The sequence below is a fragment of the Diadema antillarum genome, unplaced genomic scaffold (genome assembly GCF_040938485.1).
Source record: "Diadema antillarum isolate AM-2024a unplaced genomic scaffold, OU_Dant_1.0 scf00000093, whole genome shotgun sequence".
Taxonomy (NCBI): Eukaryota; Metazoa; Echinodermata; class Echinoidea; order Diadematoida; family Diadematidae; genus Diadema; species Diadema antillarum.
In genome coordinates this window covers 2,808,257-2,833,103 of record NW_027270982.1, presented here as the reverse complement: position 1 = coordinate 2,833,103, position 24,847 = coordinate 2,808,257, and the positions used below count along the sequence as shown (strand labels likewise).

The 24,847-nt window shown below is 38.6% G+C and overlaps 1 protein-coding gene across 1 annotated transcript; it reads left to right on the top strand.

Moving 5' to 3' along the window:
• The first annotated feature begins 164 nt into the window (after positions 1-164).
• On the top strand, positions 165-17,144 carry LOC139718334 (uncharacterized). The gene is made up of 7 exons (XM_071629812.1): positions 165-314; positions 1,477-1,553; positions 4,778-4,859; positions 5,564-6,059; positions 9,603-10,292; positions 14,590-14,646; positions 16,678-17,144. Exons 1-7 carry the CDS (start codon positions 246-248, stop codon positions 17,013-17,015), a joined length of 1,809 nt encoding a protein of 602 aa, XP_071485913.1. The 5' UTR covers positions 165-245; the 3' UTR covers positions 17,016-17,144.
• Positions 17,145-24,847: the final 7,703 nt, after the last annotated feature.

The following is a 24,847-nucleotide window of genomic DNA, read 5'->3' as shown; positions in this document are numbered from 1 at the left end:
ATACTCTATGTACGCATTATGAGAAATATCAAGGAGCTCGGTGGAGATATTACGAGACCCGTGACCTAGCTCTTTGAAGAGAGTGCGCTTCCTTTACTCTTGTTTGTGGCTGATTCAACACCACCATAGCGCGCAGGCGCATCATCCTGGATTTTGAGGTTGTTGACAAAGAAAATCTTCGCACGGCCGTCCAAGTTCAGCTTGACCTTTTATTAAGAGCAGTTTTCAGAAGCAGTTGTTCAGCAATGTCTTTAGCATTTATGCCTCCTCGGCAGAGGGGGAAGTCTGTTGCTGACCAAGCGAGTATTCAAAAGGTATGGCACATTTTGTCTCGACATCACCCAATTTGTCGCGTATGCAGTCCCATGCGATGTTAACGATGTTTGTGTGTGTGTGTGTGTGTATATATAAATGTAATGTAAGCAGGCGCCAGGCAGTGCAGTGCAGCCAGCCAGTGCAGTGAGCTGCAGTATCGGTGACGTGAATGAGCGTGAGCATGCTCGCCGCGCCCATACATAATACAGCTGGGATGGAAATAGTGCGTAGATGTCTACTTAAGTACCTGGTATACTCAGTACGTAACGTTAGTCATTATACTAGCCACCTGCTAGAATTTGTCACTTACATTGTATCACAAATGACAAGTCAAACCAGCAAGTTAAGTTGTCACAACCATTGACAACGTGCAATAAATTACAACAAGGCAAGGATATCACACACTGTTATTTCACATAGATAAAAATGGCACTCCCTACATGTTAGCCACTGACACTACTGACGTACTGTTGCTTTTAAAAAAAAAGTAATTCTGTTTGCGAGATTTTTGCTTGTCACAAGCAGAGAGTGGTATGGGTTCTTCTGCAAAAAGACAAAAGAAAAACAAATCTCCATATTTTGATAAGTGCCAATTGCAATGCAGCACTTGACTACATATGTAAATGTACAACTTACAAGGCAGGGGTTGAATGCAAGTGCCAACTTGCCAGAATTGGGCCAACACAAGCACCGCAACATCCCTGATGCAACCTTGCGCAAACAAGGTGCTGTAGCGCATTTTTCAGGGACCCTGAAAACACATTGACATTGATTGCGCATAGCGCGTAGCTGAATTCTGGCCAGGCTGGATGGATTATGGTTGGTTATCTAAGTGATATATTTTGGGATTTTGTGAAATTCTATAGTGTATATCAATCAACATTGAGATAAAAATAGTTGAATATATTTAACGTTGTAAATATGATTTTGTATGTGTTATTTTATTTGAAAAAATACAGTGTACATATACATGTACATGTAGTGCCTGACAATAAATCTCTTGGGAAGTTTTGGGGTCATGAAGTCAGGTTATGCTTCAATCACACAGTCATTTAAATGCTGAAATTACACTTTTTTTCTCCATTAAGGCTCAATGTACGATTGTATTCACATGCATTACTGCACAGTGACTGTTAAACTGTCATGCATTTTCACTTTCAGTTGTTGGATGAAAATCAGCAACTGATCCAGACAATATGTGACTATCAGAACAAAGGAAGGGCTTCAGAAGTTACCCAGTGAGTATGAAATACCAAACTCTTGCAGTCCAATGATAATGCAATAAAATCCTGATTTATTTGATCATATGGGCAAGTCCAAGATAACGTCCCCTCAGAAGGCAAAATTTCATCTTTGCTCAATGTTGACATGTTTGGTATCATTTTGAAGCTTAATGAGTTGTAGTTTTGATTTCCATGGAGGAAAAATGATATTATGTAAGTTTATGCAAATTTCAAGGGCTTCATTTGCATAAATGTGAAACACAGCGTTACGTATGGGACATTTATAGAAATTCATATTAATTCAAAAGGAAAGCAAATGATATTTGATTAATATGTGGACATAAGAAGTTCATCAAATAGTTTAACTTGGTATAAAAATTTAGGGATTATGCAAATGATTATGCAAATTAGCTCGTGTCCTATCATGAGATGTCCCATACGTAACAAATTGAGGTCATTTTTTTAGGTTTTTTCTGAAATTGCTAAGGATATTTTAATGGCCCTTTTGGAAAGTTCTAATTTATTGTTTAGAGAAAATTAAATACCATAGAAAAAAAAGAAATAACAGTAAAAGAAATATATTCTATTAGGCATTGAAATAATGTTACGTATGGGACAAATGCGTTACGTATGGGACATCCTCATACATATTGCATGTGAATGCATGTAGCTAGCTGGGAAGGTCTCTCAGTACACAAATGGTAAATCATCCTGAAGAAAGCATCCCAACATTGTTCCTACTTTTTGAGGTTAAGAACTTGAAACAATGCATGCACTTGACTGAACAATTTTCAGAAAGGGGGAGGGGGAAAATGGCAAAATACAAAATGAAAAATCAGCATTAAAGGGATGGTATAGTTTTTGTAGAAATGGGGATTCAGTTTTCAACATTTAATGAGATGATTGGAAACCAATTAAATATAAATTACTAAAGAACATACAATCCTAAGACTAGAGGAATTCAAAGTTTATGTGACAGAGATCCAATTTGAAATGGTTGTGATATAAAAAAAAAAAAAGTAAAATGATTCCTTTTTATTGCAAGTGATACACAAATTGTCCTTATTCAGTTTCAATAGTAGCCACGACAAAATTCAAGGGTATACATACTGAGTTGTGACTCGAATCAATGACCTGACTGCTAGACAGACATCATATATCTACTCGATCACTGGGGTTTCCTTGCAGCAGATATTGCTAATGTATTTATTTAAAATTCATATTTCTTGTGTCAAGTCATTTTTCATTGAAACTAAATGGCAAGCTGCCCTTCATCAATGGAAGTAAACACTTTAAACTATTCAATTTTTCAGTGCGTTAGTAACTATCCTGATAAAAATAGGGCATATATACTCAGGTTGGTCATAAAAAATATAGAATATGATTAATTATGATTATGATGGTAAATATATGGGGAATATTGTTCCCTTGTCAATCTGGAACAGCATTTGAGTAATTTCAACTGATTCTACCTCAATGATTATGCAAAAAATTTGTTTATGGGTATTTTGCAAAATTATTTTGGAAAATACCCATATAAACTTGGTTCTCCACACACTAAACGAATGGGGACAAAGGGCATGCATACTCAGGTTGGTCATAAAAATATAAAAATATGATTGAATATGATTATGATGGTGAATATTTGGGGAATAATGTTTCCTTGACAATCTGGATCAGTATTTGAGTAGTTTAAACTGATTTTACTACAATAATTATGCAAAATACCCATAAAAATGGTTCTTCACACACTACATGAATGGGGGACAAACTGTCCCATACGTAACTGTCCCATACGTAACACGTCATGTCTGTCTTTCATTAGAACCTGTAATTAGAGCTTTTTGCCTAATGACACGAAACTTACCTGTGATAATCTTGAGTGTTGTGACTTTCATCACAGTGAGTTACAAGTTGTAGAATGAAATACTTTCAGAGAGTTTTGAGGTTGAAAAAAATGTTCAAAAAACCAAAAGTTTTCTGGTCCCATACGTAACGGCACATATTTTCTCTTCTAGAATATGATTGTCAAGGTCATTTTTCTCAATTTTTTACATGTTTATACTTCTCCTAGATATCAATCACCATGATGAAGTTCAATATGATCAAAGGCTATTAACTCTATTTTTCAGGTCATAAAAGTCTCTGAATGTCCCATACGTAACGCGCGCATTATCTTGGACTTGCCCATATTGCATTATTTTCCTCTGATGAGAGATACATACATATACTCTTATGCATTACATTCTGGCTCAACAGTGCAATGCCAGTTGTACAAGAAGATTGTTGACCTTGAAAAGAAGATAGACACCAAACAGCATGTCCTTTAAGGCTGAATTCTCCTTAGGATGCTCATTCATTGTATAGAGTTGGTTTTAAATTCTTGTGAAATTGCTTAAGTATTGGTGTACATTACCATTTATCCAGATGCTCACTTTTAAAGTAAATGCCATTGAAATAATGGGCATTCATTTATCTAATAATGAAATGATACGTATCAAACTACACTATTAATGAAATAATTTTTTAAATGACAATGCCGGCTCTTACAAGTTTGTGAGATGTCAAAGAAACAATTATTGAAATAATATCATTTTGCTGTTATATAGAAGTACAATTGTAGTAATGCCCAAACTCAAATTCAGCACAAGAATCTGCACAAATTTGTTGAGTGCCAACCACATTCATATCAAAGTCTTTTATTTGCTAAAGTGATTAGTGGGTTATGTTACTGGAGAAGTAAGATAAAATCCAGAACCTGAAAATAGAGAAAGAAAAGAAAATGTCATCAGAAAGCAATAATTTAATGAGCCATTATTCAAAGAAGAGATAACGGATTTGGTTTCACAAAGCAAAGTTAAATCTTAATACTACCTGGTACCATTTGGAGATTCACTGCGAGAGTTACAGTACTTGTAGATTGACTTAATTTGCTTAGCTGGATCAAGTAAAATACTAGATTTCATGTAAAACTCCATGTAGTTAATTTCTTTTTAGAATAGTCAATAAATGGAAACGGTTTCTTGAGAGCTGTTATACTCGTAGAGAAATTTTTAGTAATTATTATCCATATCAGCTTTTCAATTTCTCATACCAGTTGCCTTTTCTGCCATGGAGTATGTAAGCATTAGTATCAAAGAATTTATGATAGCTGCCAGAATTGTAAAACTAAATACTTTCCCAATAAGGGCAGTGACAACAATATCAAAATGATGCCACATTCCATTTATATTTTTCAGATACCAGCAGATTTTGCATCGAAATTTGGTATATCTGGCAACCATAGCAGACTCCAACCAGGGCATGCAACAGCTTCTTCCGGTAAATTTGTCTCCTGCATGGCAGTCATTGGCTTGTTAGCAGAGTGCATTTTGTATGAGACAATGCACCAACTTACAATCAATGATCTGAAGACTGCTGATGTTTGTTTGTGCTTGTGTTTGTGTGTTCGTTTGTGTGTAATTTTCATGCATCAGATTTTGTTTTAAATCTACTGTAAATTCAGCAAATTGCTCATTTTTTTGTTTTAATTCTTGCTTAACTTGTTCCTAGTCATTGATGCCATGCAGTCCATAAATTGAGGTTGTCAGTGGTATTAGGTTGTATGCAACTATTCTTTGAGCAGAGATCATAGATCTGGTGATTTTGATATTTTCATGTGTGCCATGTCTTTCAACCATTCTTACTCCTTTTCACAAGCTTTTTAAGAAATGGCAAAGAATGCATTTTAATATTTGACGCTAAACTCTTTGCTGCGTCCAATGCAGACCATTCATCTCAGGCAATGCAAAGATACGGACTGGAACATGGGGGGGGGGGGGGAATTGTTTTGACTCTTACAACAACAGTTGGCAGGTTTCTTTAAGATTATGATGACTTCCAGTCTTGCTAAAGTGATGAAAGAAAGTTACATGATTTTGTACAGTGAGATGTCATGAAAGCACTCTCACTCTTGTATGAATTACCAAAAAGCAGCATAACGCTCTGTTAATCTTATTTTGCCTTGTTTTACTTTTCATATCCAGGCACCCAACCAAGGCAATGTACCTCCAAACCAGCCATATCCAAATGCCATGCCAGGAGGTGGGGGAGGAAATCCAAATATGCCCCCTGGGCCGGGTCCTATGGGCGGAGCAGGAGCTGCAGGTGGAGGGGCAGGGGCAGGTGCTGGGGGTGTTGGTGGTAGTGGTAGCAGTGGTGGTGGCGGTGGCAGCGGTGGCACAAGTGGGGGCACCAATGCCGGAATGCCTAGCGGGCCTGCGGGGATGAGTGGTGGCCCGCCATTGACCAGCTCTGCAGCTGGGCCATCTCCAGGGCCCCATCCACCTGTCAGCAGCCAGGCACCCAGTCACCCGCCCGCTTCCATGCCCCAGCAAGGCGGGACCATGATGCAGACCCCACCCCCTCAGCAGATGTCCAATGGGCCCATGCCACCCCCAATGCAGCAGCAGCAGCAGCCACAGCAACAGCAGCAACAGCCCCCCGTCACCTCATCCAACATGAGTGCCCCTTCAGTGCCAGGTAATCTGCGCACTTGTATCAATCACTGCAACATCCCGCATGGATAACTCCATGCTTAGGATGATTACATTCTCCTCTGTAATATCATTGAGTAAATATCCTATTTAACCCTGCAAGCAGTTAACCAAGTGTGCATCAATATTAGATGAAAAAAAAAAAAGATTTTAGAAAACTTCACTGGATCTGTCTCCACTTTCAGCTGAGTTTATCCATATGTAGATATTTTCATATCAATTCTTAAAGAAATGGCCTTATGTAATCTTGATGTAGACATAAAAAGTAACACATGCTATTCCCAGAATAAGGAACAAAGTTAAAGGATGTGAACAGACGCAGAAGTAATCTGATGTAAAACATGACGAGGATTTCACATCAGAAGACAACTTCAGCGGACAGATGTGGTTATCCTGTAAAATCCTTGATATGTGATTGATATATTAGAGACATAATTTCTCTTTTTGTGATGATCCAAAGATATGCGTTATTTAAATGTGGCATCACTAATCATTTCTTCCGATAGGCTCACGTGGTGACCAGCCACCTGCCTCTCAGCACATGGGTGGGAGTGGTGGCAGTATTACCAGTAATGCTGGCACCCCCTCCCACAACAGTGGTGGAGGCGGTAGCGGTAGTAGCAATGGTGGTGGTGGTGGTAGCGGAGGTGGTGGTGTTGGTAACAGTGCCAGTGGTGGCGGTAACCCCACCACCACCTATGGTGGCCCAACATCAGTCTCTGGCGGAGGAGTGGGGGGCGGGTCCCAGTCTGTGTCTGGTTACCATGGAAACAGCAGCAGTGGCAGCAACTCTGTGCAGCACTCGAGTCAAGGCATGTTGGATGGTTGTTGTTTCTTCTTTTTTTTAGCTTTGTCTCATAAAGATGAACTTCTCTGGAATAGTTCCCCATTTAATATTGCTTGGGGTTTCATGTTTATTTGTTCCCCTTTTTTACATTATAATTTTGCTTGTTCCTGCAATTCCCGGCCAAGGAATGCAATTATTATTAGTAGAGCATTCATTCATTGGTGATTTTTGGTATGTAGATCCTGTAGTTTCGTTGCACGGTAGTTTTGAGTTCTTACTTTGTGCTGCAATCGGTCTATCTACGAGTTCTTGACGTATGACCTCATACCTGATCCCCATTCAGTCTACACAAACCAATATAAACACACATGCTGCTTACCACATACCATATTCTATCTGCATACACAAGGCACTCATAATGTTCTAAATCAACACAATCAGACAAGTAACCATTCAGAAGGATAACAGTACTGGTGTTTGTATACATAAATTTGACACATTTTTATACCCCTGCCACTTGTATTTACATTGTATGTCTGTCATTTGGTTGTCCGCCCCTGCGACTTTGTTGTGCTTCATAGTGAGTGATACCCTCCCCCCCCCCCCCCAAACATTCCAAACATGCTCTGATATGCGCCTTTTGTTTTGTTTACAGCCATCATATAATCATCATTATGCAATCAAGACTTCTTTCTTTCCCCAAAGTGCCTTCTTTACCTCTGTGTGCATGTATGCAGTCATCATGAACAGTTCCAGGATTCAGCTTGATTTCAGGTCTGGGAGAAATTGCAAGCTATGAGTGTCAGTCTGATTGCTTGTAGTGAGTGCTTATCATGCAAGTTTCTCGTGATGGCTTCCTATGTACACAGCTGTACCCTTTGCCCATTCCTATTGTTGGTGCAAATGCAATCTCCTGCACATCAGCAAAGAGCAAACCAACCGCGACATCCCTGGCTGGAACAATTTTGCAATACTGCGCTGTAACTCATGTACATCTTTGTTTGTTTGTGTGTTGTGTTTTTTTTTTTTGGTGTGTGTTTGATCATGGTGATGTCAGTTCCCTTGTGTTGAAAAAAAAAATGTATGTGTGTATAAATCATTTATATTTATGATGAAAAAAAAAAAATGTGGCATGTTATGTGTGTAGAATATTCATCCATTATTTGCAGCAACAATAATGTAGCCTAACTAGACGATCTTCAGAGTTGTTGACTATAACAGCATGGACATTTTCAGTCCTGTTTCAGTGTGTTTGGTGTGGTCCAAGACAGAAGTCCTTTGTTGTACATTTTTTTGACATGTAGAGTTTCCCTGCATGTGGCTTGTTCTCTGTGTGAGCTGACACACAAGTGAATGATGTTTGCATGTCTTTGGTACTGTGTAATATTGTGTACATACAGAAAAGCAGTTGCATTCTCTAACCATGTCAGTGGTTTTTGCATTGTTTTTTTTGGTTTTTTTTTAAATAATATATACCGTATTATTTCTTGAACATTGCAGTCATATTTCTGTTGTGTAGAATTGATACACTGAACATTAAGTTATCATTGTAACATTACTCTACTCTCTGCGAAATGGCCCACAAGACATTATTCCACTGTGATGTTAGTGCCTCTAGTAAGCGACTGATGTATTTTGCTGCAACTGCATATTTGAAGTGTTTTTTTCCTTGTACTGTAAAAGTGGATATTTTCTTGTGAGTAATTTTTGGCACTCAGCTGGGTAAGATGAGTTTTGCATGTTTTTAATTCCGCGGAATCTAGCCCTGCGCAACTACCGGAACATATGGCAAGCAAAAATATTTACTTGCTTTTATTTTTGTGCTAGTTTCTGGTTGCACAAAATGTGTGAAAATTTCAATGCCACAAAAATTTCCTCTTTTACAGTAAGTGTGGAAAAAAATTAAAATAAGCTCTCACAGAATGCGAGAACAAGATAGGAGTGGTCTAGACAGCAATGAAGAAAGGTGATATTTGATCATAGATTTTAATACATATTGTTGACGAGTGTCTTTTCTGATCAGTGGATTTTACTCTTGTTTGTTAGATTGTGATAGCAGATTGGATGCACCGTGAAGGAAGGCCTTGGGTATTCAAGATTTTTGGTAGATTTCCAAGCTTCTGACATCTCAAAGTGACTAGTTTAATGCCAGTCAGAATCTGTTATAGAGAGAACTTGCATCATACAATCTGTAGAGTATTAAAGTTTCCTTTGCTTTTGTGTTTTTGCATGATGCAAGACTTAGCATTTTGTCCTTTTCTGTTGGGATGTCACATAACATATAAGTAATGTTCCATTTCTTAGCATTATACTTTTTATATTGGAGAGAGCTGTGCAATATGGAGCATAGATTCTGATCACATTAAATTGAGGTGTACCTATCCCAAAATCTGTTGTAAATATAATGGATGAAAATGAAATACAGTCAAACCTGTCTATAGTGGCCACCGAAGGGAGATGAAAAAAGTGGCTGTTGTAGACAGGTGGCCGCTATAGACAGTGTCGCTGACATGGCTTTTCTCTTGGGGGGGGGGGGGGATTGTGTGTAGTGGTCGCATTCGGCAGGTAGCCGCTGTATACAGTGGTCACAATAGACAGGTTTGACTGTACCAATATTTTGAGAAAGTTTTTATAATTTATATTGATAGATTAAATCCATTCAAAAAAAGAAAAACACAGAAAAACCAGGAAGACTGGCCATGTAATATGTTTTCTTTCTTTTTTTCCATTGACATATTCCAGGGGGCATGATGCCACCAGGTCCACCACATTCTCAAGCCAACCAGCCACAACAGCAAGCTCCTCCTCCAGGGCCGCAGCAAACAAGCATGGGCCCGCCACAGTCCATGGCACCACCCAACCAGCCCCAGCAACAGCACCCAAGCATGGCACCACATCCACAACAACCCATGGTACCACAGAGCCAACAGCAACAACACCCTCCCCAAACCAGCATGGGCCTGCCACAGCCAGGAAACATGGGCCCTCCTCAGCCCTCCAACATGGGTCCACCACAGCAGCAAAACATGGGCCCACCACAGAGCATGGGACCACCCAGTCAGCAGCCACACCCACAACAGCAGAGCAACATGGGTCCACCACAGCCAGCGAACATGGGCCCACCTCAGCCCCAGCAGGCCAACATGGGGCCACCACATTCTATGGGGATGCCCAGCCAGCAGCAGCAGGCACCACCACAGCAGCAACAGGCCCCGCAGCATTCCCCAATGGGCCAGCCACCCCAGCAACAAGGGGGACCTCAGGGCCCGTCACCACCCCAGTATCCTAGCGGTATGCCACCGCAGCGCTACCCATCCCACCCACAGCAGCAAGGCATGCTGGGAGGGCCCCAGGGGCCCGGCGGGGGACAAGGGGGTCAAATGATGATGGGTGGCCAGCAGCCAATGGGTGGCTACAGGCAGCCATCGCAAGGTAAGGTTCATTGCACTTTTAACTGATTGCTTTGGCCTGTGAAAGGACACTTACTGCACCCTTTGACACACTGCATGCCCCCATTGAAAGGATCTGGCAGAAATGTTTACAACATAATAAGAAATTTCAAAAAGAATTTGAAAAAATTTTTATTTTCCCTTTGACTTTGTGTTTGGATGTAAAGCGCATTGATCAGCTTACTGGAAATGTGCTATAGAAAAGACCCTTTATCATCATTATAATTGTAAATGAAGTGAAAAGTACAAAGAGGAGGGTCTAATTAGCTATAACATTGTAAATGCCCACAATAGGCTTCTCCTATGCCCTCAAACACTTAAGGGACACGGAAGGGAATACATGTTTGTGTGAAGATGCAGTCTTATAAAATCTGTGTAAAATGATTTCCAAATTATGTACTGCTACTACAGAAATGCGGTGGAAAAAAAACCAAAACAAAGTAGTTTCTGCGTGAGAGTTTGGCTCAACTTTCTTGTGGTCATAAGTTGTGATTAGAGGGATTGCCCCCCCCTCCCCTATTGTGATACATAAACTTCAGAGGCTTCAATGTTGCAACTTGGGCAAAACAAAATCGAACTATCTGCAAATCATGTAAATATTATGCAAAGACCTTGTGTGATAAGTTGAAGCCTCTCATAGAAATAAAGCACTTTACATCATTATATCCTGAATATAACGCGTTCTGCCCCTCTGCCCATGATACATACATCAGCGTATGTTGCAAGGGTTCCATTTGTAATGAGAATACATTGGAAATAACACAAGGCGTAATATTCAGTACAGTGCTTTGGTAACTGAATATTTCTTAGTGCTTGTTTAAGTGAGATTTTCATTGGATGATTCAACATCCAGATTTGTGTTTTTGATTGAAGCTGTTGTTGAAATGATCATGTATTGTTGTTTTTTGTCAATAGATGTATACAGTTGCAGTCAATGAAACAAATTTTTAATGACAAGCAACCCCACCCGACCCCATCTTCCTTCCCCTACCCTACCCTAAAAGAAGCCTTAGAACACTTGTCACTTTATCTTTTCGTCTCACTCTAATACCAGTGTATACACCTCTCACTTGCACAACTCAATCTGTCTCTCTACTCCTTGCTGCAAAACACCCAATTGTCTGAAAAAAAAAAAAAAAAAAAGCAAGATGTGTGACATTCATTCAATCTGTGCTTTGCGCCTCGTCGTGATGTCGCAGTGCTATTGCCTGTGCTGTCTGTCAAAGGAAAACAAAAGGAAAAGACAATTCATTGTCAAATTTGCCCTGGCAGCCTTTTTAGTCATGAGGGCACAGAAATCTAGTGGAACATTTTATTTGTGTGTGCTGCTTGTGTGTGAGATGTCTTCATTCCGTTCAGTGGAAACAATTGTCTCAATCAACATAAGATTATTTGCAGCACTATATTCTTTTTTCTTTTCTTTTTTGGCTCAGCATGAAAACAAGCGGTAACTGACACTTTTTTTTTTTTGCTCACTGGTCAAAACCTCTGTTGGTGTATTGGCTGTTTCAAATTTCTGTGACTGCAACTACAGTGCAATGTTTGTACATGCAGCTCACACAAGTCCTGAGGCTAGAGAACTTCAACTCTTTCTCCAGTGCAATCACACTTACACTCGCTGTACATCATGGTTTTAGATGACGATTAATTCTACCATTATAGTCTTCAAACAAACACTTGAAAGTCACGTCGTGTCAGCAAACTTAAGTCTCCGATTGTTTTGAAGGAAAAATATATGAGCAATCTTTTTTTGTGGTGGATATGATGGATCTCAATTGATAGTTATGTGCATGGCATTTCTTGTTTTGAAGATTGATCAAACTTGGCCTTGTCCTCATGGCAAAATGTTTCGTTCAAAATTCTTGAAATCATCAAGCAAATTGCCATTTTCTTGTGTGTCTCAACCATACATGGCGGAGACCAATCATTTTGTCAATTGTGAAAAGATTTTTTTTTTTCAGCTGCGTTGTATGTGTCTTCCTTCAAGCTTCATCAATAGGCGTTTTCACATCAGCCCGATAAAAATCCAAGCTCAAGAAATTTTTCGCCATTGCGAGTTAGCGCGCTATTTCATTTCTTATTCACATCAGCCCGAATTTTTGTCGAGCTAATTCGACAGCTGAGTATGTGCAAACAGCATAAGTAATGTGTGTGCCCTCTCAAAAATTCCTCGTGATTTGTGTGCAGTTTGCCTCGATAGATCGGGTCACACACGCTAGGCATAATGGAATGCATCGTGCTAATTTCTCGAGTCGTTTTCACATTATCAAATAGCGCGCTACTATCCCGCTATTTCAGAAATTTTCTCGATCAGAGCAATACAATTAGCGTGTTAATTTGTGTTCACATTATCAAGTAGCGCGCTATTTTGCTATCGGGAAAATTTCCCAAGTCAGAAAATAGCGCGCTATTTCGAAACATCGGGCTGATGTGAAAACGCCTATTGTTCAAATGATAAAAAGGGAGGGCCAGCATTTTATATACTTAAATGGATAATTGATGGTCTCACACCTTTTCCAAGATTCACAGCCTCCTTCAGTGGTAGAAAGATAACAATGATAAGAATTACTATCAGCTTTAAGTATATGACAGTGATAGTGAAAGGGGGCTTGAAATGATGGAGCTATATAAATGGAGTGGATAATGATGATCTTGAACTTAATCACTAGCTTTATTTGCACCATATTTGCGAGAACAGTCTTGTCTGTCTTGATGCCAAGTAAAAATGATTTAAAATCCTCCCTTTTTGCCTTTGTCTTCCTGTCTATGTGTGTAATGATGTGTGGATGTTGTCCTCTTCCTACCCCCACCTCAACAAGTCGTACAAGCCAGACTTGTGCAAATATCTGCCGGCAAGACTTCCGTAACATCACCTCCCACCCCACCCCACACCACCTCCCCCCTCCCAATCACATGCAATCTGGCCTGTGACCTTGTATTGTGCCTTTGTTGTGCTTGCATGGAATGGAGCAAATTGATGTAGCAAAGAGAATTAGATCATGTGCTTACTGTCAGTGGACGATAAACAGACTCCAAAATGGATGCAGATGAATGGAGGAGCATGCATGCCACTTTAGTTATGTTAACCGTCTCTCCTGTGACTTCCATGTCATCATCATACCTTCTTTTTTTTTGAGTTGATCAGAAAAGATATTTAATTCTGCCATGTGTAATCTCTACTTCTTTGTTAAAACAAGTACTTCAAATATGAAAACAAAAGATACCTAAGCTGCAGAAACCTAATACCATGGTTGAGTTTCTAAGAACTTTTTAGTAAAGTGCATGGAACTACGGTACATGACACAGAGATGCCAACTGTTACTCTTTTCCTGTATATTGTACTGTAATTTTTTTCCCCAAAAAATACTGCAGGATTCATGAAAGATACTGTTTTTCACCCAAATTGTATGACTGCGTATGTCTATAGCAGGAGGAATAAAAAATACTCTTTCTACAAAAAAGTAGATAAATCAAAAATGCCTTGTCAGCCCTCAGAATACTACAGTACTGTTTACAAGTTTGGCATCCCTGCATGACATGTCCCTGCACTTCTCTTGTAAATTAATTGTTAGCTTGCCCTTATCGCAGAGTAGATCAAATGTATTTGGCAGACCTATGTATGAAACAAATTTGGAGTTGACAATCAGTTTCCCCAGATACAATACCTTTGAAAAGAACAGGCATCAAATTTGTAATGATTCTTTAAAGACAAAAAAAAAAAAGGTGAACTGTAAATGCAGTTTATGGAATCCTTTTCTGCATTCTTGGGACATATTTGAACCCAACTGGTAAATTTTTTTGGCCATAAATGGTTCCATTTCATATTGCAGACAATGCCTTTTTACTGCTCCCATAAACATTAAATGACAAGGTATTGTTGAAATCCACTTTGCCTTGTGAAAGCTGAAATGCTATAATTATGTTGTTGCTTTTTCTCCCTTTCAAGTATACAAACAGATGAATGCAGTGATGCATTTCAGATGCTGCTTTCTCAGATTATCAAAACTTGAAAAGAAAAGGAAAGAAAAAGAAAACCAAACCAGTTTGAGTACATGAAAGCTAATTTGGATTGAAAAAAGGGAGATGCTACCGTCATTTCATGCCCAGTGTGAATTAAATTCAGAAGGCTTGAAATGTGATCCATGTATGGAAAACTGTGAAAGTGAGTTATTATTTTTTTGTTATGCCTTCACTCTTTTTAAATGTCTAGAGAACTGCAATAAGTGACCAAATGCTGTGTTCAATCGAGACATTCCATCTTGTAATGTTGTTTCACACAGGACCATCAAAAGCCAAAGAGCGCAAGGGAGAATCGAGGAGCAGTGGCAGAATACAGAGTGATTAATCAAAAACCTTTCTCAGCATTCAAATGTTTTAATCTTTTTTTTTCTCTTTTTTGTTTTGTTTTGCAATGCCTTAACTTTGTAATACCAATTTGGACAATTCCATGCAAGCTCTGCCCGTTATATGCTGAACATAGTCTTATGATTGCATTCACAAAAAAAGAAAAGAATTCAATAAAAACAATTGTGAAAATTATTATTGGGAGCGAGCTCTGGTGAAGAGTGAATTCCGAACAGACCCACCGCAGCCAACAGACAATTCATGTCACACTGTTCCATTTGCCTGTGTAGAATAGTATCCTGTTTTTTCTTATCCCATTTACTAAACAGTTTCATCAATCATCATGACACCAATTTTCTGTGTACAACCATTAACCACCTCTAGTAATGTTTGCATGGAATTCCCCATTGACGTAGAATCATGCATTTAGTGGACTTTCCTTTTTTTTCTTCGAAACATTTCATGTCCGTCCTAACTGTGTACCATGAAGAAACCATTGAAGCATAGATTCAGGATTTTCATTTTCTTATGCTTACATTTTCTCATCAGTAGTATTTGTAAGGATATGTTTTTTTTCATCCATTTTCTTCTTTTTTTATAATATTTTGAGCATTTGATGGTTAACTGTCTTTCAGGAATGAAAAATGGGGATTTCAATGTCTTGGCATTACGCTATTCAGTTCTAGGATGATACGAATATTGTTCAGACAGGTACATTTCAATTTGTCATCTGATGAATTTATCTTCTGCGGTTATTTTTAATGTAGGTCTATCAGTCCATCGATTATCTTTATCAAATATCTTACCAGTGCTCAGAGTTGATCACCTCTTCCATTAATCCAACATTTTACTGCTGCAAAACTACTGTGCAAGCACCAAATGTTGTTTCTTTTGATTATTTCCACTTTGTCTGATTATCCTACTTGTAAGTTTTGTTTTGGGTTTGTTTGTGGGTTGTTCTTGTCATGTTTTTTTTTTTACTCAAATTTTATTCCAAACCACAGACTTTACAAAATGATAGTTATCTACTTTAAACATCCATGTGTACAGATTTGCGACATTTTTCATGATTTCATTTTTCAGTAGATGATTTTAATCCTAAAGATATCATTATTGAGGTGATGGTGATGATGATGATAAGTGCAAAAAGATTACAGGAACTGCAGCTATGCTGCCAAAATGAAGAACAGGAAATAAAACCATCATATTCCAATCTTGCAGGCACTTGAAAGTTTTAAAGAGTGATCACAATTTTTGGAAGTTTCATTATGTTAAGTAGATATTGTTTAAACTATAAAATTCCAATTATTAAGTTGGATTACTTCTTGCAAAGAATTATCGTACCTTGTGGATTTCTTGGCAATGATAGTGATTATGAGGACAGGTAAAGTTATTTTGAAAGGAGTTTATATATGATATCAGAGTAGAAGATGGTCAGGTTATATGTGCCTAATATGTATGTGTGAAATATCTACGATAAATACTATGATGTTATCAATGACCATTGCAGAATTCAAATATAGTCGTGTTGATTGTATACCTCTCTCCAAAATGACAGTGAAATCATGATAGAGTGTGATATACACATTTGTAGGTTGGTTAGCACATGAAAAACATATGTACCTCTACCAACAGTGAAAGACATTACTTCATATTACCATGGTGTACGTGTTGACAAGTATGCTGTTCTATTATTGTAATATCACAAGTGGCCTTCATAACTTGGTACAAGTTGTATCAGCTATGTTTAAAAACTATGTTTTGATGGGTATGCAGAGCCACGAGCATAATATACCAACTTTATACTACCAGCAAAACTCTTCTGACTCATCATGGTGAAATCATTTGAGCTAAAAAAAAAGAAGAAGAAAGAAGTAAGTGTACAAAGTAATAGATAAGTGAGATTCTGTACTCACATGAAATTGGAAATGTGTGTACCTGAGATATTATCACTAGAAATGTGTTGCCAAGGCTTTTGTTATGGGCTTACTGACTATTTAGAGTTACCTTCTGCTCCTTTCCAGGCCAGCCGATGTATAACCAGATGCCCAACTATGGCCAGCAGTACCCAGGCAACCCTGCCCAGGGGGGCTACGGCCAGATGCCCCACGGCCAGCGACAGCCCTACCCTCCTCAGAACAACATGCCCCCGCCCACAAGTCAATACGGCAGTCCCCAGCAGGCCGGCTACGGGAACTACCCCGGCCAGGGTCAGGGCCCTCCCCCGTCCCACCAGGCTCGGTATGGGTACAACCAGGGTGGCCAGCCAGGCCCCCCACCCCCACAGTCTCAGGCTGGGGGAGCTGGCGGAGCCTATGGGGGCTACAATCAGGGACAGTACCCAGGGGGCTACCAGCAGTGAGGAGTACAGACCAGAGAGGGCACACTCCGTTCAATACCAAAACCAGTGGAAGGCAAATTTGGGTTTCAGGGAAACCACCCACCCCCTCTTTGGCTCAAGAAATCAGGTGACCATGTTGTGAGGAATGGAGCAGAGGAAGCAGACTCAGAAACATGCCTGCTATCAAAGTTCACATTCTGTATTTGAAAAAAAAAAGGAGGTTTTTGTGTAATAATATGAGTTTCACTTTTTCTATGTGATTTATGGTATCGATCAATACCAAACAAGGTTGGATCCATGGCCGGAGGGGAGAATGAAGAGTGGGTGGAAAAGCGAACATCAACCAGTCGCTCTAAGCAATCATCATTTTCATTCGCCTTCGTGTCTGATTTCTCGTCAGGAAATAGAGATACTCAGTTTGTGCCCACAGCAATCTCTGAATAATTAGAGTTGTTTGTCCAACTTGTGATGCATATGCACAATATATGAATGCATCGGGCGCAACACAATCTGGATACTTTGCAGCATCATACTATTTATGCGTTCTGATGATGATTTACTTCCCATATCTGGCAAACGTCCTTGTGTGGAGTTATTATGCCTTAGGTTTCCACTCCACACAAAAAATGGAGAAGTTACCTCAGAAAGAATTTTCATTCTTTTTTTGCTTTTCCAAATGAACTTTGCAAAATCAAAGCAAGAGACCAGCAGTATTGGTGACATTGATCATATGTACAAAGAGTCATGATTGATACGACTGTAAATAGATTATCTTTCCTGGGAACCTCAAAAAGTAGCAGTCTGAATCATTTGAACACAACTCTGTTTGCATAGCGTAGATATTCATTTGTTCTGTGTAAAAAAAAAAAAAAAAAAAGCTTAAGAAAGAAAGACTTGGCCTCAATTCATCTTTAATTTTCATTGCAAAGTGTGAACTTTTTTTCTCCAAGAGGAAGTTGACAAAATTTTTAATTGATTGGATAAAAAGTAGTCATAGCAGAGTCATAAAGAGAGTATGACTAATGTAGCAAATATTGTACTTCGTGCACATGGATGTATATTTCATCAGTGACATCATGTGATACTTGGACGTAATGAAGCTTAGTGATGTGGAGCTACTCTTACAGCATGCCTAATTTTGCTTGAAGTTTCTATGATAAATTGATCTGTTGTTTTGACTTCTTTGCACTGTAAATTTCTCATCTAAGATCTATTCCCCTCTGCAGATCTCTGTATGTGTAAATATGTATGTATTGCGGTAATCAATTATACATTCCTGTGACGTGATCAGTTTGTGTGCTCCAATTGTATATATGTACATGTATGTGTGTATTGCAGAGGATTTAGGTATGCAGTAAGGAGTGTTGCATTCTGTCAGCTGAAGTGTATCAAGTGTACAGTTAAAATTTGTTAAACATAATGTATTGATTTCTTGGTTGTCCGGCTATTGTAAGATGTTTCTCCTTTTTTAAATCTTGGTTTGTTTTGAATGAAGTTGTCATATTCAATGTCAGATTTGGTATTGATGTACACTGTATGCTTTAAGTTATGTGTGTATTCCACAGTGGACTGTAAATTTGCAGAAAACGTCTTGTCTGTGCACCATCACATATTGCCTAGTCCATGCTGGTTACAAAAATTGTGTGTCCTAATCAAAGCAGCCTGTCAGGTTAATTGAGGCTGCTATGGAATCGACATGTTCAAAAACTGTGTGTTAAGTGATGTCTTGACTATTCAGAAGTTTAGCTTTTTGTTAGAAAATGCTCTGTGGTATTCAAGTTTTCTGCTTTCTTGGGGGGGGGGGGGGGGGGTAGTGTGAAAGGGACCCAAAATCTTTGGAAAGATTGTTAGAGTGGTAGGCAGTCAAGATTGATTTGAATTGATACAGTTTTGGCTTCTTTGGCCACTATCACAATTTTGAAGAAAAATGAAATTAAGAAAATATGTCACCAAACTTTTGTAATTGTAAAACAAGCTGGACTCCAGTTAGGGAGACATCTGTTTAGTTCAAATCTAGTAGCCAATAACTGCACTTTTGCAGAAAGGGGTTGTCAGAAATGTGCAGTGAGGTGAATTGTCTGATAGATCTATGTACATTCTACAGATTAGGAAGTATTGATGGTACACATTGGCAAAGTTTTAGTCAGTCCGGCATACTCCCAGGCATGCATTTACACTATATTCATGATTCTGGACCATCTGTGATTTATTTGCAAAAAGGAAGAAGGGGCTTTCTAAAGGTGGGCCTATGAACTCTTTATAGAAAGAAATACGCTGCATAAAAGGGGTAGATCTTACCATGGAGATGCATCTATCTATTCTGTTGCACAATTTGTGGTCATAATGCATTATAAGTTCTGTTTCGACAAAGTGCTCATGCCCAGTGGTTTGTATGAGACCATGAAATGATACAAGTGTTTTCGAGAGGTGATAGTGACTGACCAAGACTGAAATCATGCGACGTGTTTTCTTATGTTAGGCATGATTACATTACCACTGAGTGTATCATGCAGAATAGTAATGACGGGCCATATGTATGTATTTATTCATTTTGTGTGCATATTTTATGTGAACTAATATGTTGTACAGCTGTATTATGTATCCCTCTAGACCTTTGCATAAGGAAGGTTTTCGATTGTGTACAATTGTATGCGAGTGAGGACATGAATGAATCTGACAGTGGTTTGCCATCTTTCTCCGCTGACTCCGTAGTTGCTCAAGTGTGTTTCGAGAAGTTTGTTTGTTTGTTTCAGTTTGTTTGTTTGTCTATCTGTCTGTTTGTTTTTAGTGTGGCTATGGTGCCAGTGTGGACAGGAGCAATTTGAGCAGTGATTGACATGAAGCCAGCAACAAGCAACTTTGATAAGAACATTCTTATGTTGATGAACAAAAGGGACTTGTGAAATATAAAAATACACACAAACAGTCAAAGCAATCATGAAAATGTAAGAAGGCAATAACAAAAAAAATAGGAAAAAAAGATTGAAGGAGCAACTGATATGTATGGCTATATAGTTTTGAGCTGCATGTGGGTAAATAAGTGCGTCACAAGAATGGAGTGGCAGTTGTCTTCCGTGATGAACTGAATGATTTCTGGTCATTTCGTTTCCTTTTTTTCAGTAATTTGTACAGTTTTTGCCAAAAAATACTGCGGTTTTATGGAAAACACTTTTTTTTTCAAAATTGTATTACGACACATGTCTATTGAAGGAATGGTGAAAAATCCTGCTTCTGCACCAAAAAAAAAAAGGAGAAGCCTTTTCAGCCCTGAGAATACTGCATGACTGTTTACAAGGTTTGGGGGTGGTGGGGGGGGGGGGGGGGGGGGGTGAAGGTGTCATCCAAATGACTTGTACTCAGAATGTGTGGCATTGTGTATAGGATTATCCCATCCCCCCCCCCCCCCCCAAACCTGATAGGTATTGTTGCATTGGAGGGAAGTGCTCATTTTGAAGTCGTGGGATAAACAGCAAAGAACATATGATTGTGTGTGAGTTTGCTCATTGTCTAGGTTTTGAATCGTTTGTCTGTTTTTCTACACCAACTAGTATGTGTTATGTATAATGTGTAAATATATTTTAGGTAGTGGAGTTTTGGAAGTGTGTTGTCCTCTGATAGAATGCTTGCGCTTATGTGGGTATGTGGGGTTACTGATGGAAGCAATGATTTTTTTTTTTTTAATCTATCACCAAAATATCAGTTTTAATTGTTTGACTGGCAGAATTTGTAGAATTGATGTGGTTCTTGCCTGAAAGTCACGTCCACATGAATGTTCCATGTCTTTGTTAATATCACTATGAAATGAAAGCTAAATTTGCAAGCTGTTTTTAGCAGCATCTGATGCCAGACAAGAGCAGCACAATATGTGACTGTAGTGATAGTATGGAGAGATTACAGATCTCCAGTGATATTTTGTTTTTTATTTGTATGTGATTTGTCATGCTTTATCTTAGTTTTGTCTCATTTGTTTCACAAAGTTTTATGTGTAAATTGAGTTAACTTTGCTGGTTCTGAGTTCCATCGAGTATGTATTGTACATAGTGTCTATAGTGTTAATAGAAGTGAAGTTTTCCATGTTGTAATTGGTTTCTATTTGTGAGCAACTCAAAAGCATCAGTATTCGTGTTTGATTTCAGATTGTGAGAAGTGCCTCCCATGTGATTGCAACTCTTTGATTTATGGATGGCATAATCACTCAAAAGAGTTCTGAATGTTTTAGAGTAGGATTAGGATCAGCTATTGTAATCTCTTCCCTGTACATTTTGCTTTTACATTGTTACAAAAAGTTGTGGGGGCAGGGAGTGACACAAATACGTGTACTTTCTCAATTTGACATGTTACTCAGTGGTGTTCTTCTAATATGTTAGAAGTTTTTGATTGTTCAATGGCTGAATGCTGTTTACACATCTTTGTGTATGCTGAAGTATTGTAATCTGTCAGATTTTTTTGTGTATACAGGAACAAATACATGCCTATAGGCCCTTTCCGTGCCAGGGACTTTGCACAGTGTGTGCAGTGCAGTGGGATTTTCTGTCCCATGAATCGGCACTCAAAGCGCACAGATGGTTAAACATGCTGAAAACACGTTGAATGCTGTCATTTTACTGGAGCAGTGCCCCACTTGGCATCTCAAATTCACTCTCCAGCTTTCTTGATGTCAACAAGTCTTGCGTTTTATTCGTCATTCTATTTCCTTTTTTTTTTTTCGTTTACTGTCACCAGCATTTACATTTTGTGAAAAGAAATATTCCCATAATGACTCTCTTCCAAGACTTGCAAACCAATTCCTTTCCACAAATGTAAGAAAAATATAACTAGTTGTAATCCCCCCCCCCCTTCCAGGAAAAAAAAAAATAGATAAAATGATTTTAAAAAATGAATATATATTGAGGAATTATATTCCAGAGATGAAATAGGAATGTCATTGTGATGGTTGTCTCTAAAGAGATGCACGTGGCACCATGTTTGATGTTTCTTTTGGAGTAAATTTTCCTTCAAAAACAATCCTTTTTTTTTTTTTACTGATTAAATAACTGGTGTGTTGATATGTTGAATGTTTGAGTCTGATCATGCCTCAAAAAACTTGTCTCTCCCGCAGTGGGTGCACATGCTACCAGTGGTTGTATCATTTGTATGTACTCGTATTTCACCTGTGGCAGTGTAGGTGTTTTACAACATTTGGGGTGAATGTATAGCAGCAAGCATTTCCACAGTAACCTGAAATCAAGTTACAATTTAGCACATACTGTAGTGCTGCCATCTGTGGAAGAAAGAAGTAAGTGTGCTCGGGTAGATAGGGGGCATAGTGTTCCAGTGCTCACTCCACCAAATGAATATTTTTCAGTGCTGACAGAGGCAACAAAATTTGGAGGGTGATAAAAAACCAAATGTAGAATGAATATTCTTCAGTGCTGATACAGGCAACTAAATTTTGAGGGGAATGAGAAACAAATCTGTAAAACTTTGTTTTTTATTCACCCATAGAGATGTATGAGTGAAGTATAATTCTTTATTTGGATTTGAACAGCTGAGATATGCTGCAGAAGGGCAAAACATATTGTTGATTGGACAACATTTTGGCTCACTTTGTGGTATACATATTGGATAAAGACAGATTGTGTTTCGCTATGCTCTTCTATACATACTGAGTAGTGGAGGGGGCAGAGAGCACAATGCCTTGAGAATGACCCAAGGTCATTTCAATAAAACATTGTTTGAAATTCTTGGTATTGCCAATGGGCAGAAAACTTCTGTGCACACCGAAGAGCCCTGTCACAGACGCACTATGGGATTCCTCGGTGCCATTGCACACTTCCGTTGTCTCGCATGAGTCGCAGTTCCCATACCATTCAATGGAGTTATTTGTTTGCTTTTCCATTGTTACCCCTTTTTTTTCTTGGCTGTAATTTAGCTTAAAAGAGTTGAAAGTTTCTAAATGTTACTGATTTGCGGTCACTAGAATCATGGTTCACTACCTACTGCAAGGCTTCAATGTGCTGGTTTCATGATGGAAAGCGAAGAAATCTTCAACAAGAAATACCCCCCTGGATAAAGACAGAGCGTGATCTGAGTGCACGTGCAGCCGAAACCAGGGCAAGTTTTAGTCCCCTGAGCTATCACATAATGTATCTGAAACGCTGCTCTGCGTGCACACAGCACCTAGGTATTGGCGATACCGAGAATCATTGGAGAATTATATGGTTCCTGCAGTGTTATGACTCATAAAATCAACATTTTTATGTATATTGCATATATTCAGGAGAAGTTTACATGCTCTCAACAGTGTGTATCACCAGCCTTATGATTGTCTTCAATTCTGAATACAGGTTGTTAACTTGTAGCATAACACTGAGGGTTCACATATTTATTGTTGGAGACATAATGGGGTGCATGTCATTTGTATACAAGTGTCAGGACTAACACACACAAGCACACACAATAATTGTATTATTGGCACGTACAATTGTACACTGTAATCGTCGTGGCAACACAACAGCTGCTTTTAACATGTGCTGCCTTCCCCTTTGTATCAGCCGTTTGTATGCTGTTGTTTTGTTTTAGATCATTTGTGGATCATACAAGTATTACTCATGTAGATGATAAACATGTGGCAGTGAACTATTGTGTGTATAATGTATGTGCAGTGTACAATAATGCTCATCTCTTGCTCTCTCATCCCATTGTTTATATTTTGCATCAAGAAGACTAGATTTGGAAGACTGAAAATAAAAAAAAATGTTTTTGTATGACGAGGGTGTTACTCCAGAGTTTGTGTGGCTAGACAATTCAGTATTGTCATGTTCAAGCCTGCTGATATGTACATATTGTGAAAGAACACAATAAAATGCAGAGATTATTGAAAGTAATCGCCAGAAGGACTAATGTGTTTTTGTTGGGGTTTTTTTTTTCAATTATGAAAATGTGTATGCTGATGATGTTATGCACCTTTACAGTTTGCATGTTCAGTGGAAGTGTCTGCTCTTTTAGTTTGTTCCTCAAATGTATGTGTGTGTGTTCTGTTTATGTGTGTACTTTCACACATAAATTCGTTTGTTGTTTTTTTCATAGGGTACACAGAATTCCATCATGCTTGTGGGATACACTGTATAAAATACCATTAGGAGAAAACTTCTGGGGAATAAAATACAATATATAGGAAGAAGAAATACACTTCCTCAAATATCAGTGTGTGTGACTAGGTATGTGCGCACCAAAATTGTGTGATGTACATATTTTTGTTGTGAAGAATATTTGAAATATTTAGATAATCCTTCAAAATGAAGGTAAAGTCTTATTTATTACGCTGCGTGTGCTTTGCATTAACATTGGCCGTGTTTAATGGATATACAGTCGGCGATGAAGTTGATCTATATTTGTCTCTGTCTTCGTTTAAAAATGCAACCTTTCATGCCCACGTCTATATCAAGAAAATAACAAACCAGGGGCGGTTTCATAAAGATTAATTGTAAGATTGATATCATTATGATTGATATGAGTAGGCTGATTTTTTATAATCATACCACTTTCGACCAGGTAGGTGGTATATCAAAACGTCATAATTATAACTAATATCGAACAGCGAAACTGGGATTTGAGTATCGAGTCGAAGGGATGTTCTCAGGATGGTTCCATGACATTTGCTCCTGTGACAGTTGCTCCCATGAAATATCTGCACACTAAGCCTAACATAAATTCTACCCCCAAACATAATCCTAACCCTAATCTTCATGTCAAACTGACCCTAAAACCCTATCACAACCACAAATATTCATTTTCACTCGTTTTGGAGTGACCTCAGGGATCACTCGAAGATTTTGGAGTGTTCCCTAAGGTCACTCTTATTGAAAATGAAC